This window comes from Fukomys damarensis, unplaced genomic scaffold, assembly GCF_012274545.1.
Source record: "Fukomys damarensis isolate Sample0158 unplaced genomic scaffold, DMR_v1.0_HiC HiC_scaffold_3, whole genome shotgun sequence".
In the NCBI taxonomy this organism is placed as follows: Eukaryota; Metazoa; Chordata; class Mammalia; order Rodentia; family Bathyergidae; genus Fukomys; species Fukomys damarensis.
In genome coordinates this window covers 43,892,395-43,906,286 of record NW_022900915.1, presented here as the reverse complement: position 1 = coordinate 43,906,286, position 13,892 = coordinate 43,892,395, and the positions used below count along the sequence as shown (strand labels likewise).

Here is a 13,892-nt window from a genome sequence, read left to right as displayed (position 1 = left end):
TTTCCTACAAATGACTCAAGTTTATCTTTCTTCGTGACAGAGTAGTGCTGCACGGTGCGTGAACACCACATTTTCTCGGTCCACTCATCCACTGATGTTGATGGGTCTTATAGTCCACTTCTGGCTCTCGTGTGTTGTGCTGCTATAACAGGCATGTGTGTGCTCACCTGCTGGGCAGAGACTTATGCTGAAGACCGGAGAGAAAGCTCCACTGGAGGTTCTCTGGGAGCTGGAAAGGATCCGGGGAGTCCTCAGGGGCCGCCGGGGTGGTGCTGGGTGGGAACAGGGGGCCCCCATGGCCAGGCCCTGGCTCCAGGCCTAGGAAGGGTTTGAATGAGCCCTGGAGGCGGCCTGCAAGCAGGTGAGGGGTGCGGAGTCTGAGCAGTGGCAGAGAAGACCTGGGCTGTCACTCAGGGTCCCGGCACCCCGCCTTCTTCCTGGCCTCCACCCTCCTCCCCTCCTCAAGCTGGCTCACCTAGTCAGAACCCCGGGCTGTCACCTGGCCACCACGGGGACTTGGAGCTGTTCCAGAGCAGCTCTGTGCAGGGACGGGGTGGGGCCATCCCTGCTCTGCAGTGTCCCCGTGTCTTCCTTGCGCTGCGGGGACCCAGGCGTCGCTGGCCCTGAGTCCCTGGCCCGCACTGCTGACTTCCACTTGCCTGTTCTGCTTTGCCCTTGGTGCTTTGGGGTAGGTCTGCCCAGTCTTGGCCTCCCGTCCCCTCTGTGCTTTGGGGTAGTCCTGCCCAGTCTTGGCCTCCCGACCCTCTGTTGGCTCCTTTCCAGCGTCGGCCTCACTCACATGTCTCCAAAAGCCGCTGCCTCTTTCCTCCTCAGGGCTCATCCTGACCGCAGGCCCCTCGTTTGCTTGCTGGCCTGTTTCTTGATGACCTCCCCTACATACATTAGAACCCCCAAAAGGAGACAGGGATGTTTCTTCCTTTTTTCTAGATTTACTTTTGCGAGTCCAGGTTTGTGATGCATCATGGTCACGTTCCTTGTGGGAAGATGGCACACGCACGAACACGTGTTTTTGTTTACGTCCTGTTCCTCTCTTCCTTCTCTCTATCCCTCGGCCCCCTTCCCATCTGCAAAAGGCCCATCTCCCTGTTTCCTATCATCCACCTTTTATTTTGCTCTTTAGTTTACTTACACTTGGGTTTCCCCTGTAAGAGAAACTGTCTGATGCGTGTCACTGACGTTATGAGCTCAGGGTGCCACCTGCTTTGTTTCTTTTCTACATCATGTTACTAGAGAAAATGTCGCGGACGCCGATAAAAGGCTTAGTTGTATTTTCCCAAGCAGTGTGAAGAAAAAAGAATGGGAATAAAGAGGAAAACAGCAATCTGGAGGGGCCGTTTACTAGAGAAAATGTCGCGGACGCCGATAAAAGGCTTAGTTGTATTTTCCCAAGCAGTGTGAAGAAAAAAGAATGGGAATAAAGAGGAAAACAGCAATCTCAGGAGGGGCCGTGGGCCTGCTGTGCTCCTGTAACCTCCTGAGACACGGCTGACACAGCTTCCTCCCTCCCTCCCCGCCCCCCTCCTTCCTTCCTCCCTCCCAGCCTCGCCTGAGAAGAAGCATGGCCAGCACCTTCTCCAAGCTGCTCACGGGCCGCAACGCCTCCCTGCTGCTTGCCACTGTGGGCACCAGCGCCCTGACCACCGGTTACCTGCTGAACCGGCCGAAGGTGCGTGCGGAGGCCAGTGGCCAGCACAAGCTGTTTCCCCCAAGGTAAGCCCCAGCTCTGAGGCGATACCGAGTGTGGGGGTGAGGGCCGGTACACCTGCGAAAAGGCCAGGCACGCACAAAGTACAGTGTGTGTTTAAATAGAAAGGTTATCACAGCCAAACACGCATTGCTATGAGTCCCTTCAATATGCTCCTGTTCAAAGACAAACAAGTCCCCTTCCCCTCAGCACCTCATCCCACCGTCCCTGCCACTTCTGCAGCAGCTCTGGAGTCCTCTTTCCTGAGTGTCTTCAGTTGTGCTGTCCTGGCTGCCTTAATGTGCTGAACTGATTCAAAACACGTTCCTTTCATGGTCACTTTGACTCTGGAGAGAAGCCAGAAGTGGCACAGTGCCAGATAAGGCAGATGAGAACACAGTGTTGTGTTTTCATGAGCTGCCTTTCCTTGGGTGGCACTGAGCTGTGGGACTCACTGTATTTTTCTTATTGCACCCCATAAAGACCCTTAGGAAAGAGCACTCCAGAGCTGCTTCAGAAAGAGGCAAGGACGATGGGATGAGTGTGCTCCAGGCCAGGTGAAGGATTCCGAAGGGGACTCATGGCAATGTGTCTTTTACTATACTACACTTATTTAAAGTCTAAACATTCACGGTGTGCTGCAGGGTGCCACATGGCAGGGCCCGTCCTCTCCTGTGCCAGCTCCCAGGACCCCATGTCTTCGAAGCTTCACTTAACACAATCCCGGCAGCTGCAGCCAGTTGTCCCTGTGCCCCAGCCCTTGCCAGCCCCCTTGCGGCTGTTCCTGATGCCCCCACTGTCTGTTCCCAGCGCCGACTACCCTGACCTCCGCAAGCACAACAACTGCATGGCCGAGTGCCTCACCCCAGCCATCTACGCCAAGCTCCGCAACAAGATGACTCCCAGCGGCTACACCCTGGACCAGTGCATCCAGACTGGCGTGGACAACCCGGGCCACCCCTTCATCAAGACGGTGGGCATGGTGGCCGGGGACGAGGAGTCCTACGAGGTGAGCCTCGGCTGCTGCTTCCAGAGTGGGGCAGTGCCGGTCCCAGCGCCCTTCTCTCCCATGGGGAACAGCACTGTGGCTCCTGCGGAAGGGGCCCCAGCCCCGCGGCACCATCGGGAACGCTTCTGGGGACACGGGGGGCTGCAGCTTCCAGGGCCAAGGCCCCCTTGGGAGCAGCCGGGCTCCTGGGAAGGGGTGGTAGGAAGCAGCCCGGTCCCCGCTGCCATGGGCGTCACCATGGAGACAGCAGTGCGGGGCTGTGGGATGGGGTTGGGCCCCGAGCCTCTTTCCAGCTGCCCAACTCCTGAGCTGGGGAGTGTCCTAGACGAACCCCGCTCTCACTTGCCACCCTTGGGGTAGAAGCTCAGGCCGGAGCTTAGCATGACCACCGGGGCCCCTCCTGGAGAGGCTGACCCCCCGTACAGTGCCCGCCTCGCTTCCCTGGGCCGCCGCTCCCTGGAGGTAGCAGTCAGGAGGAGGGGATACAGCGCTGCACAGGGCCTCTGCCCCTACCTTGCCCGCCCGAGGCCGGCTGGGTCCCTCTGCGGGGGCAGCAGGGCTTTCGGCTCACCCCGCCCTCAGCGCTGCCCCTCCTGTCTTGCCCGGAGTTGTCAGCCAGGCCGGCGTCTCCCCAGGAGCAGAGGCCCCGACACCACACGTGCACAGACCGGGGCTGTGGGCTGGCAGCAAGCCCCGGACCACACAGGGCCCAGCCCAGCACCTCTCTGTAGTGCCACCTCACACCCGTTCTGCGGAGCTGGGGAACTTCCGGGCACCGCAGCTCCCGCCTCGGAATGCGGCAGCAGGCGAAGCAGCTCACGAGTGAGTGCACCTGTCACCCTGAAGCCCTGGGGTCTCCTCTCCTGCAGGTATTTGCTGACCTTTTTGACCCTGTCATCAAACTGCGGCACAATGGCTATGACCCACGCGTGATGAAGCACCCCACAGATCTGGACGCCTCCAAGGTAGGCCCAGCTCCTCCTTCCACAGGCTGGCTCTTCCCTGGGCAGCGCCCCTTCGGGGAGCAGAGCAGGTTACGAAGGCCCTGGAGCGCTACTCTGCCACGAAGAAGGATAGCGTGAGTCATCTGTAGGAAAGCAGGTGCACTTGGAGACCATAATGTGCGGGGAAATAAATCAGATGCACAAGCTTAGACATTGCAAGGCTTCACTTACAGGAGAAACCCGGGATATAAATAAAGAGCAAATAAAAGACAGATAATAGGCAGGAGGGAGATCTTTGCAGAAGGAAAGGGACCAAGAGATGGAGGGAGGAGGAAGGGGAGGGGAGGGTGAAAAAGAAATGGAGATGTGCTGTGTCTGTACACCAGCTCCCACCAGAAATGTAATCATGAACTGCAAACATGCACTATGTTTTAAAATAGTTTAAAAAAAATACTTCTAGGGAGGCTGAGGCAGGATTGCAAATCGGAGCCCAGCCTGGGTAACTTAGCAGCTCATGGGGACCCAGTCTCCAAATGAAAAATAGAAAGGGCTGGGGGTGTAGCTCCGTGCAAGGCCCAGGGTTCTGACCCCAGTACTGGGGGTGTTGGCGGGGGGACTCTAATCCTGTCCCAAAATGAAAGCTTCTCTTTCATCCCAACCCGAAATGGGGTATAAAGCAGCCTGGCCTTGTCTCAGGCCCTACCCCAGGGGGTCCTGGGCCGAGCCTGGGCTTGATGCTCCTGCCTGCTCCACGTGACCACCCGCCCACCCACAGATCACCCAGGGGCAATTCGATGAGCGCTACGTGCTGTCGTCACGGGTGCGCACCGGGCGCAGCATCCGCGGGCTCAGCCTGCCGCCTGCCTGCTCTCGGGCGGAGCGCAGGGAGGTGGAGAATGTGGCCATCGCGGCTCTCGAGGGCCTGAAGGGCGACCTGGCCGGCCGCTACTACAAGCTGTCGGAGATGACGGAGCAGGACCAGCAGCGACTCATCGACGTGAGCGCGGGGGCGGGGGCGGGCGGCCGGGGCTTTGGTGAGCATGCAAGGCCCCTGTGCTGGGTGTGCATCCCACACCCCGCCCATCGTAGCAAGGGTGGGCAGAGCTCAGGTCCCCCGGGCACAGGGGAACCAGGGTGGCGCTTTCCACAGAAAGTGCTGACTGCACTCTCAGGAGACAGTTTGCCATTTCAGCCTGGCGGGTGGTGCAAGTCCAGATTCTGGCTGGATGGGACGCTGAGACAGGCGGGTTTCAGATTTGAGCCCCGCTTAGGCAACTTAGTGAGACCCTGTCTCAAAATTTTTAAAAAGGACTGGAAATGTAGCTCAGTGTGAAGGCCCTTGGTTCAATCCCCAGTACCACAAGAAAACAAGCAAAATTTCCATTTCAGAAGCTGTACATCCCAGACTATGCCTGTGCCCACACCGGTTTTGTGTCCCGCCTTGCTGTGTGTGGCATGAGGTGGCCCTGGTGCTGGGTATAACCTCAGTGAGGACACAGCCATGGCTTTCATCCGTCACTTGCCACCTGCCCCCTGAACTGCTCTTCCCAGGCCGAGAGCCCACCCAACGGGCAGAATTGCTGGGCCAGGAACCTGGGCGTCCTTTCATGGTCACTTTGACTTAAGCTCCTGGGGTATTCAGTGGGCACTCAGCCGTGCCAGTCAGAGCTGGGTCACTGGCATTTGCAGCCTCCCCGAGTTCCCCGTCTCTTCTCTCACCCTCGGCCCGCAGGACCACTTCCTGTTTGATAAGCCCGTGTCCCCTTTACTGACCTGCGCTGGGATGGCCCGCGACTGGCCAGATGCCCGGGGAATCTGGTACGGACGCAGCAGCTCCTGCTTGCTGGGTGGGCAGAGGATCCTCAGACGCTGCTGTCCTAACCTAGGCTGCTGCAGCCGCAGCTGACAGCATGTCCAGCTTGAGCTCACAGAGGAGACCGACTCCTTAAGATTCGCCTTGTGTAAATGGGCCGGGGAGGTGGCCCACTGGTGCCGCCGCCTGCCTTGCAAGCGCAAGGTCCCGAGTTCCATCCTGGTACCAAAAAACCCAAATATACCGAGTTCCGGGACATTTCTGAGCCGGCTTGCATGGGTCATGCATGGGCTGGGGGAAGGGAACTTGCCTCCTGACATTAAGACAAAAGACAGAAAAGGAAAAGGAAATACTGATGGTTTAAGAGCAGGTGAAGGGAATGGCCAACCATGAGCTCGTGTTTCATCAGGGTCACCAGTCTGTGTTGAGTCTGTGCCTTTAGTAGATTATCCTGACTGCCCCCGCTGTGGGCGGACAGGAACTCTTGTACCCAGACACCTTGGGCTGCAGCCCTTTTGTTTTTCAATGTACCCTGAGATTTAGGTTGAACTTTGGGGAGACAAAATACTCCCGCCTGTGTCAAAGGCAGCATTGTTAGAGCTGACTGTGGTCCTGGTGTCCCAGGAACCAGGGGTGTTTTCTTCTTCTCCAGTAAAACTATGAAGTTCGGGGTCCGTCCTGCCCTGCATTCTGTCGTGGTGACCTTATTTTGTGGGGCATGTGCAGGCGCAGTTAGGGGCTTGGGGGGTGGCCGTCCAGCCACAGCAGAGATGGGATTCCCCTTAGTGGACGACGCAGCCGGTGCTCAGTGCACTCCTCCCTCACCAGGCATAACTACGACAAGACCTTCCTCATCTGGATCAACGAGGAGGACCACACCAGGGTCATCTCCATGGAAAAGGGCGGCAACATGAAGCGCGTGTTCGAGCGCTTCTGTCGCGGACTGAAGGAAGTAAGGTCCCGTCCGCGGTCTCGGTGTTCTCATCAGTAAGACGCCTCTGCTTGTCATTGTTTACAAAGCCACGATGGCGGCTCGCAAGACAGGGCTCACCCTTCCAGGGATCAGGACACTTGGGGAGTGGGCTCACCGTGGGCGACTCCTCCCCAGGAGGCTCCCGTCTTCTGCCCCATGGCACCGTGGTGCGGGGACCTCAGTGCCCCTGAGCGCTTGCTCTCTGCTGTCCCCAGGCCGCAGGCGGTGCTGATGTCCTTGTTTTATGTCGAACACGCCTCCCTTTCATTCGCGGCACCCACGTCCCAGCCTGGGCCTGGGTGGGCCGTGTGGACGGGCACCTGGGGACCCTGCCACGCGTCCTGCACTGCCCCACTTGCAGGTGGAGCAGTTAATCCAGGAGCGGGGCTGGGAGTTCATGTGGAATGAGCGTCTGGGGTACATCCTGACCTGCCCTTCCAACCTGGGGACCGGGCTGCGGGCTGGCGTCCATGTGCGGATCCCGAAGCTCAGCAAGGTAACGTGCGGTGACCGGCAGGCTCGCGTCCGCCACTGGGAAGGCCCAGACGGGGCCACCCTGGGGTCCTTAACTCCACTGTCGGAGGAAAGCTGTCTGCGCTGCTGGGGTGAGAGGCCAGGCTGTGCGCGAGAAGAGTGATGACCGCTCTCAGGTGACATCTGGGGTGAGAGGCCAGCAGCTGCCCGAGAAGAGTGATGACCGCTCTGTCAGGTGACAGATCAGGGTTCCAGGCCGCTCAGCTCGCCCAGGTGCCTTCTGCCTCCTCTGTCTCCTGTAACCCAGACGTTGTTCCCAGACTCAGGTGTGACTGGGAGTGGCCTGGGGGAGTGGTCAGGTGCAGATCTGGCCCCACTGAAGAATTTGCCATTTCTTGCAAGTTTCTGGGTGACGCTGAGGTTAGGACTCGAGGTGAGATGCTTGGAGAGCCACTGCCTTGGCACAGTCCCCCTTTTCTTGGTCACAGCCGGCCCCCATCCTAGTGAGTGGGAGGGGACGGCATGCAGCAGAGGTGGCCACGCCAAGACGGAAGTGTCCGCCGGAAGTCACCGTCCTGTCTGCATCACGTTTCTTGCTGCTAAGGCACAAGACCCGGCACCCAAAACTTAAAGGGGCAGAGGCTTGTTTGGAATCATAGTCTCCTGGCTCAGGGCAGGGCGGCAAGGCAGAGGGCCGGGTGGATGAGAGCTGCTCAGTGCATGGAGGACAGGAAGCAGAGAGCAGGGAGGAGCTGGAAGGGAGAGGTTCAGCCCATTCATCCACTTCTGTCCTGCAGACCCCAGCTCCTAACAGCAGGGCAGCTCTAAGCCCCATAATCTACTCAGCTCCCAAGAGCCCTGCAGTGAGCATGTAAGGCTCTGGGGGGAACATCCAGCTACCAGCCATAACTTAGCCCCTGCTCACGCCAGAGCAGACTCAGCCAGAGGTGGCTTCCTCAGCTCCAACGCTGGAAGAGGTAGAGGATTCTGGTGGGTAACTAGCAGTTTTAGCCACTGTATACCAAGTAAATTTTTAAAAAAAATTTTTTTTTCTGAGACAGAGTCTCGGTATGTAGCTCAGGCGGTCCTTGAACTTGCTGTGTAGTCCAAACTTTTGGCGATCTTCCTACCTCAGCCTCCCCAGTATGCGCCACCACACCTGGAAAATCAGATACTTTAACAACAATTTTAGAAAATGTGTTGTCTGCCTCCAAAAATAGTATGAGAAGTTTTGTTATTCCAGTGCTAAGAAAGTGAAGTGATTGGACTTCTTGGTTTCTGTTATAACAGTGACAACTGTTATACACGTGAGTGATACCAAACATACTGAAGTTGGCGATCCCTGTGCAAAAATATGTGGAGGTTAAGAGCATAAAGTTGGAGCCAGGAGTACTCGGGTTTAGTCCCAGCGCTGCCACATCCTAGCTGTGTGACTGGGCAGGTTAAGGTCCTCTGAATCTCCTCACGTCTGTAGCTGTGCAGTGGAAGCTGCGGTCGTTTTCCATACCTGAGATGCACATAATGGAAATTTAACCCCTCAGGTCCTGTTTTGACGTCCTGGAGGGGCAGCTCTGGGGGGCAGTTAGTAAGGTCAGACGGCTCTGGGCCCACAGTGTCGTCAGTGGCTCTGAAGCAGAGAGACCCGGGGTGGCACGTATCTCTGGGTGCCTGAGTGTTCCCTACCAGCTTTCTCACCAGAGACCGGAACCGTGCTCCCGGCTTCCCAGGTGTGGACCAGATAAGCTTCCCTTCTTCATGAGTTACTCAGTCTCCACTGCTCTGCACATCAACAGAAAGCCGACTAGGGCAGGACTGCGGGCTGTACCTACTGCGTTAGGCTGCTCTAAGTTCCAGCACAGCGCCTTGCTGTGCAGTGAACGAATGCTTTATAAGTAGTCACGCTTACTATTTTTCATTACACATCCTGTCTCGGTGAATGTGCCGGTGCTGGCGACTGCATTTGCTTCTCACGACACTGAGTCTTATCCCTTGTCGTAGGACCCACGCTTTTCTAAGATCCTGGAGAACCTGAGGCTTCAGAAGCGTGGCACGGGTGGCGTGGATACCGCGGCAGTGGCAGATGTGTATGACATTTCCAACATCGATCGCATCGGCAGATCAGAGGTAGCATCTCTGGCACTTTCCTGATGGGCGCAGATGGCCTCAGCCAGAGAGAGAGGATGCAGGGAAGGGGCGGAGCCCTGTGGGCCGTCCCTTCTGTGATGTTCTCTCCTGGGGAATTAAGGGCACAGAGTGGTGTAACTGGGGACTCCAGGCAGGAAGAGGACGGGGACGGTGGCCGCGCCCGCCCCGAGAGCAGCTCCGCAGCCTTCAGCACTAGGAGCTCTGTGGTGGCGCAGAACAGCAGTGTTTGGTCACTGTGGAGTCGGAGAACGTGCGCTGTCCTTCTGAGGGCGGGGGACTGCAGTTGTCCCTGGATTCTGAGTTCTTCCCGGTCATCTTCACTCTGGCGTCCTTATATCCTTGGTGATCTCTAGAATTTGATGTTAAGGTTAAGATGGCAAATAAGGCAGGCAGCTGTTAGATACTGGGGAGGAGCAGGCTTCCTGGGAACCCACAGGCCTTGCGTGGCGGGGGGATGGCGGGAGGAGCACCCGAGGGGCCCTGCAGCTGACTGGAAGCGGATGGGTGACAGCAGCTGAGGACTCCGCACGCGGGCCCCCGTGGGCACTGCCGGCCACGTCACCGTCACTGTGGCTCCTGCTTCCGCTGTGAACTCCTAGTGAGCATCGCGAAAGGCAGAAAGAGGCCAGCACGCAGTCTTGTCTTTTCATTTACTTCTAATTTAAATCTGTGTGGTGCCCCTTTCCGTTGTGTGGACACGCGACACGTGCTCACGTGCATGGTGGGAATCGGTCCGTGTTCAGCACCACGTCCTGACCCTTTTCCCTGCCCCTTCCCCCGCCTCCCCCACTCCCTCTTTCCCGAGTCCCTCTTCCCACCTCGAGGCTGCTCCCTGTTTCCTCTCACCCCTCTCTTATTTTGTGCTTTCAATTACCTATTCTTTTGGTTTCTCATATAAGAGGAGCCATGAAATATTTACCCTTCTGGGTCTCTTTCATTTCACTTAGCATGATGTCCTCAAGGAGCCTCCACTTGCCTACAAATGACCACATTCATCCTTCTTTCTGGCTGAGCAGTGCCCCGCTGTACATATCGACCACACTTCCTTTGTCTGTTCATCTGTTAATGAGCACACAGACCTCTTTGTAATAGACCTCCTCTGTTAATTTATGGAATTCAGCTGCTATCCATGTTTAAAGCCACTTATTTAATCTAACAACTCTTTGGAGTAAACCATTGTGGTAACCATTGTGGACATTATTCTAAATTGCTTTCTATTCTTTTAAAATAATTCAGAAAACTAAAAATTACTATTATAGCATATAATTGTTTTCGTGTACTTCTCCCCAACACATGAGTACTTTCCTGCAGTATTAAGTATTCTTCAAAGTCATGGCTTTGGAGCTGGAGGTGCAGCTCAGTGGTAGAGCGCTGGCCTGGCAGTGTGAAGTCCTGGGTGTGATCCCCAGCAACACAGAAACACAGTGCAATGCGACTCAGCAACTAACAATCCAAGAAACCCTTATCCAGAAGACGGGACTTTTGGTGACAGAAGAGTGAAGATGTCCGCATCTAGTGCTCTGCTGAGTGACGCTACCTTGTGGCTGCCCGGTCCTCCACACTGCCCCCACTGGGAAAACCCATCTGGGTGAGCACAGGACAGGTCCTTGGCAGTGATTTTTGGGCCCCTTCTCTGGGGTGGGCCTTGCCCTTAGGTGTGAGCAGAGCGGGGGAAGTCACCGAGGTCTGTCCTGACTCTGACTTCTGACCCTTCCGCCCTTACTGCTCGCCCTCAGTCACACGTCGTACCTTTTGCTGCCTGGAATGAACTAAAGCCAGTATTTGGAAACCAAATTCTAACATGTCTTTTAAAGGAGGAATTCACAAAGTTTCCTATAAGTAATAAATTTGTCTGGCATAGTGAAAACACAATTTTTGGGGGCTTTAATAAATTTTATTTTATTTTATCCCATTCATCCCAAGCCCTCCACCCTCCCTATGTACAAAACCTTTGTTTCCATTTTTCCCTTCTATTTACACTGTTTTCTTGTCCCTTCCTTCCTGTCTGTCTCCCTCCTCCCGTTTTCCTTCCTGTTTGAATGCTTTCTTCCCATTTCCCAACATCCGTTATACATCTCAGTCCTTATTTCCACTTTCAGTTTCTCACCCCAGAGAAACAATGTGGTATTTACACTTGTGTGTCCACATTATTTCACTTAAGAGTATGGTCTCGAGGTCCATTCATTTCGCTATAAATGTCTGAAGCTCACCCTTCTTTATGGCGGAGTACTACCCCATTCTATAAAAACACCCATCTTCTTTCTCCACAGTCGATGGGCATTTGGCTGTTTCCAGTATTCAGTTATTACAAACTGTGCTGCTGTAAACACAGGTGCACATGTATTGCTGTGGTATGAGGCTTTAAATTCTTTTGGGAAGATAACAAGAAGAGGGATAGCTGAGTCAAATGGAACCTCTAGTTTTAGTTTTTTGAGTAATCTCCACACTGATTTCCACAGTGGTTGCACCAGTCTGCACACCCACCAGCAGTGAAGAAAGGTTCCTTTTTCCCCACAACCTGGCCAGCATTTGTTGTTGGTTGATTTCTTGATAGCAGCCATTCTTTCTGGAGTGACATGGAATGTCAGCATTATTTTAATTTGTATCTCTCAAATGAGTACTTATGTTGAACATTTTTTAATATATTTATTTTGCCATTTTAAATTATTTATCTGAGAAGTGTCTTTTTATTTCAGATCCCTATTTTTGCAATGGGCCTCTAAATTTGGGGGTCTGATTTTTTGAGTTCTTTATATATTCTAGGTAATAGTTCTTTATCTGAGTAGCTGGTAAAAATGTTTTCCCACTCTGTGAGTTGTCTCTTTGTTAGTGGTTTCTCTTGCTGTGCAAAAACTTTTTAATAAGATGAGTTCCCAGTTGTTGATTCTTTGTACTATTTCCTGGGTGGTCTGGGTTTTGTTGATGAAGTCTTTGCCTACTCCTGTGTCCTCAAGCATTCTACCCATTCTCTCTTTCAGCAGAGTTAGTGCTTCTGTTTTATTTTTTAGATCTTTGATCCCTATAGATTTTAGGTTACTGCATGATTAAATATATGGGTCTAGTTTCAATCTTCAGCATGTGAAAAAATGGTTTTTCCAGCTCCATTTATTAAAGAGGCTGTCTTTCTTCCAGTGAAGGTGTTTAGCTCCTTTGTCAAAGATGAGCTGGCTGAGTGTATCTGAAGTTGTTTTTGCATCCTCTAGTCTTTTCCACTGATCCTCAGGTCTGTTTTTTTGCCATTACCATGCTGTTTTTATCACAGTAGTTTTGTAGTATAATTTCAGGTCAGGTATTGTGATACCCACTGCCTTGGCTTTGTTACCCAGAATTACCTTTGCTATTCTAGGTTTCTTCTGGTTCCAAATGAATTTTAGAATTTTTTTTTCTAATTCTGTGAGATCTGCCATTGGGATTTTGGCTGGGATTGCATTGAATCTGTATAACAGTTTCAGAAGTATGGCCATTTTCACTATATTGGTTCTTCCTATCCAAGAACTAGGGATATCTTTCCATTTTCTAATATCCTCTTCCACCTTAAAAACACAATTTGGTGGCCAAACATTTGATTTTAAAGACTTTTTTCAGAAAGACATCCAGGGCGTAAAGGGTGCTCTCAGAGCCCATGCAGTTCAGTGCCCAGAGGCTTTGGCAGGGAATCAGCCCCAAATCAAGTTGTCACTGTGTGATCCCGCTGTGAGATAGACACTGGTGTTTTCCTACTGAGTCAGAGGAGGACAAGGTGCACGGAACGAGGCCAGTGGTGTCGGCACACAAACGAGTCCTCACAGAGCAGTGACTCACCCTCACCGAGAGCGCCTGAGAGGTGCCCTGGGGTCCCTCCACCTCATCTCACACTAGCCATGCAGGAAGCGTGAGAAGGAAGACACTGTCACAGACCCAGCGGGTGGCCAGTCTCCCTGTCCCGCCTGTCCTCCCTGTCCCCTGGTCATCAAAGCCCTGCAGCTCCCTCCAGGGCCTGCTAACCCTTGTTCCTGTTGCTGCCAGGTGGAGCTGGTGCAGATCGTCATTGACGGGGTCAACTACCTGGTGGACTGCGAGAAGAAGCTGGAGAGAGGGCAAGACATTAAGGTGCCGCCGCCCCTGCCGCAGTTCAGCCGGAAGTGAGCCCCCGTCCCCTTGTAACCGTCTGCCTGCTGGTACAACAGACGCCACGAAGTCTCTACTCTGAGAGTTTCTGAAGACTTGGAAAAATGTAAAACTGCATCTCCTGCCTATCTTTACAATAAAACTCTCCTTAATATTTTCGGCCTATTTCTCTAATTTTTAATTACTACTGAGAAGGGCTGACACACACATTTACAAGTAGCAAGATACACAAATATTTTAGCTCGGTAAAACTGTTATGTTTAAGACCATTTATACACACATACCTCAATTACCTTTTGACTATGCCTCAAATAATCAGCCCTTTGGTCCTCTCAGGGCTGCGCAGCCAGCCGTGGCTGCCATCCAAGGCAGGGGAGCGAGCGCAACAGCTAAAAGAGAAAAGGCAGGAGTCAGGTCTGTGCTGAGTTGTGTAGGCACGGAGCTGAAGGCAGAGGGATGAGAAGCAACATATCCTTTTGAGGTGGGTTTGAGAAGAGTTTTCTGCTTTATCTGGGTAGGGAAAATGAGGGAATCTGAACCAGGTGTGGTGACATGGCACCCTGGGGAGCTGAGGCAGGAGGACCACAAATCTGAGCCCAGCCTGGGCAACTTAATAATTTAGCGAGAACCTTTCCCAGACATATAAAACCTGAAAAAAGGCTGGGTGTGTAGCTCACTGTGAAGCTCAGTACTGCCAAAAATAAAATAGAAATAAAAGGAGG

General features: G+C 53.7%; 1 protein-coding gene across 4 annotated transcripts in view; it reads left to right on the top strand.

Moving 5' to 3' along the window:
• The window catches only part of LOC104875384 (creatine kinase S-type, mitochondrial), a 201,396-nt gene extending 188,070 nt beyond the window's left edge, over positions 1–13,326 (top strand). For 2 of the 4 annotated variants that reach the window (XM_033767917.1, XM_010642915.3), the window contains 9 exons: positions 1,562–1,731; positions 2,516–2,714; positions 3,584–3,679; positions 4,434–4,655; positions 5,391–5,476; positions 6,300–6,423; positions 6,806–6,940; positions 8,917–9,042; positions 13,069–13,326. In XM_033767917.1, coding sequence (XP_033623808.1) covers positions 1,562–1,731; positions 2,516–2,714; positions 3,584–3,679; positions 4,434–4,655; positions 5,391–5,476; positions 6,300–6,423; positions 6,806–6,940; positions 8,917–9,042; positions 13,069–13,188 — 1,278 coding nt within the window. In that variant the 3' untranslated portion in view covers positions 13,189–13,326. Of the gene's footprint in view, positions 1–1,561; positions 1,732–2,515; positions 2,715–3,583; positions 3,680–4,433; positions 4,656–5,390; positions 5,477–6,299; positions 6,424–6,805; positions 6,941–8,916; positions 9,043–13,068 lie in introns of those variants that run through there. The other 2 variants (XM_010642887.3, XM_010642890.3) reach the window with 2 other exon arrangements.
• The last annotated feature ends 566 nt before the right edge of the window (positions 13,327–13,892 follow it).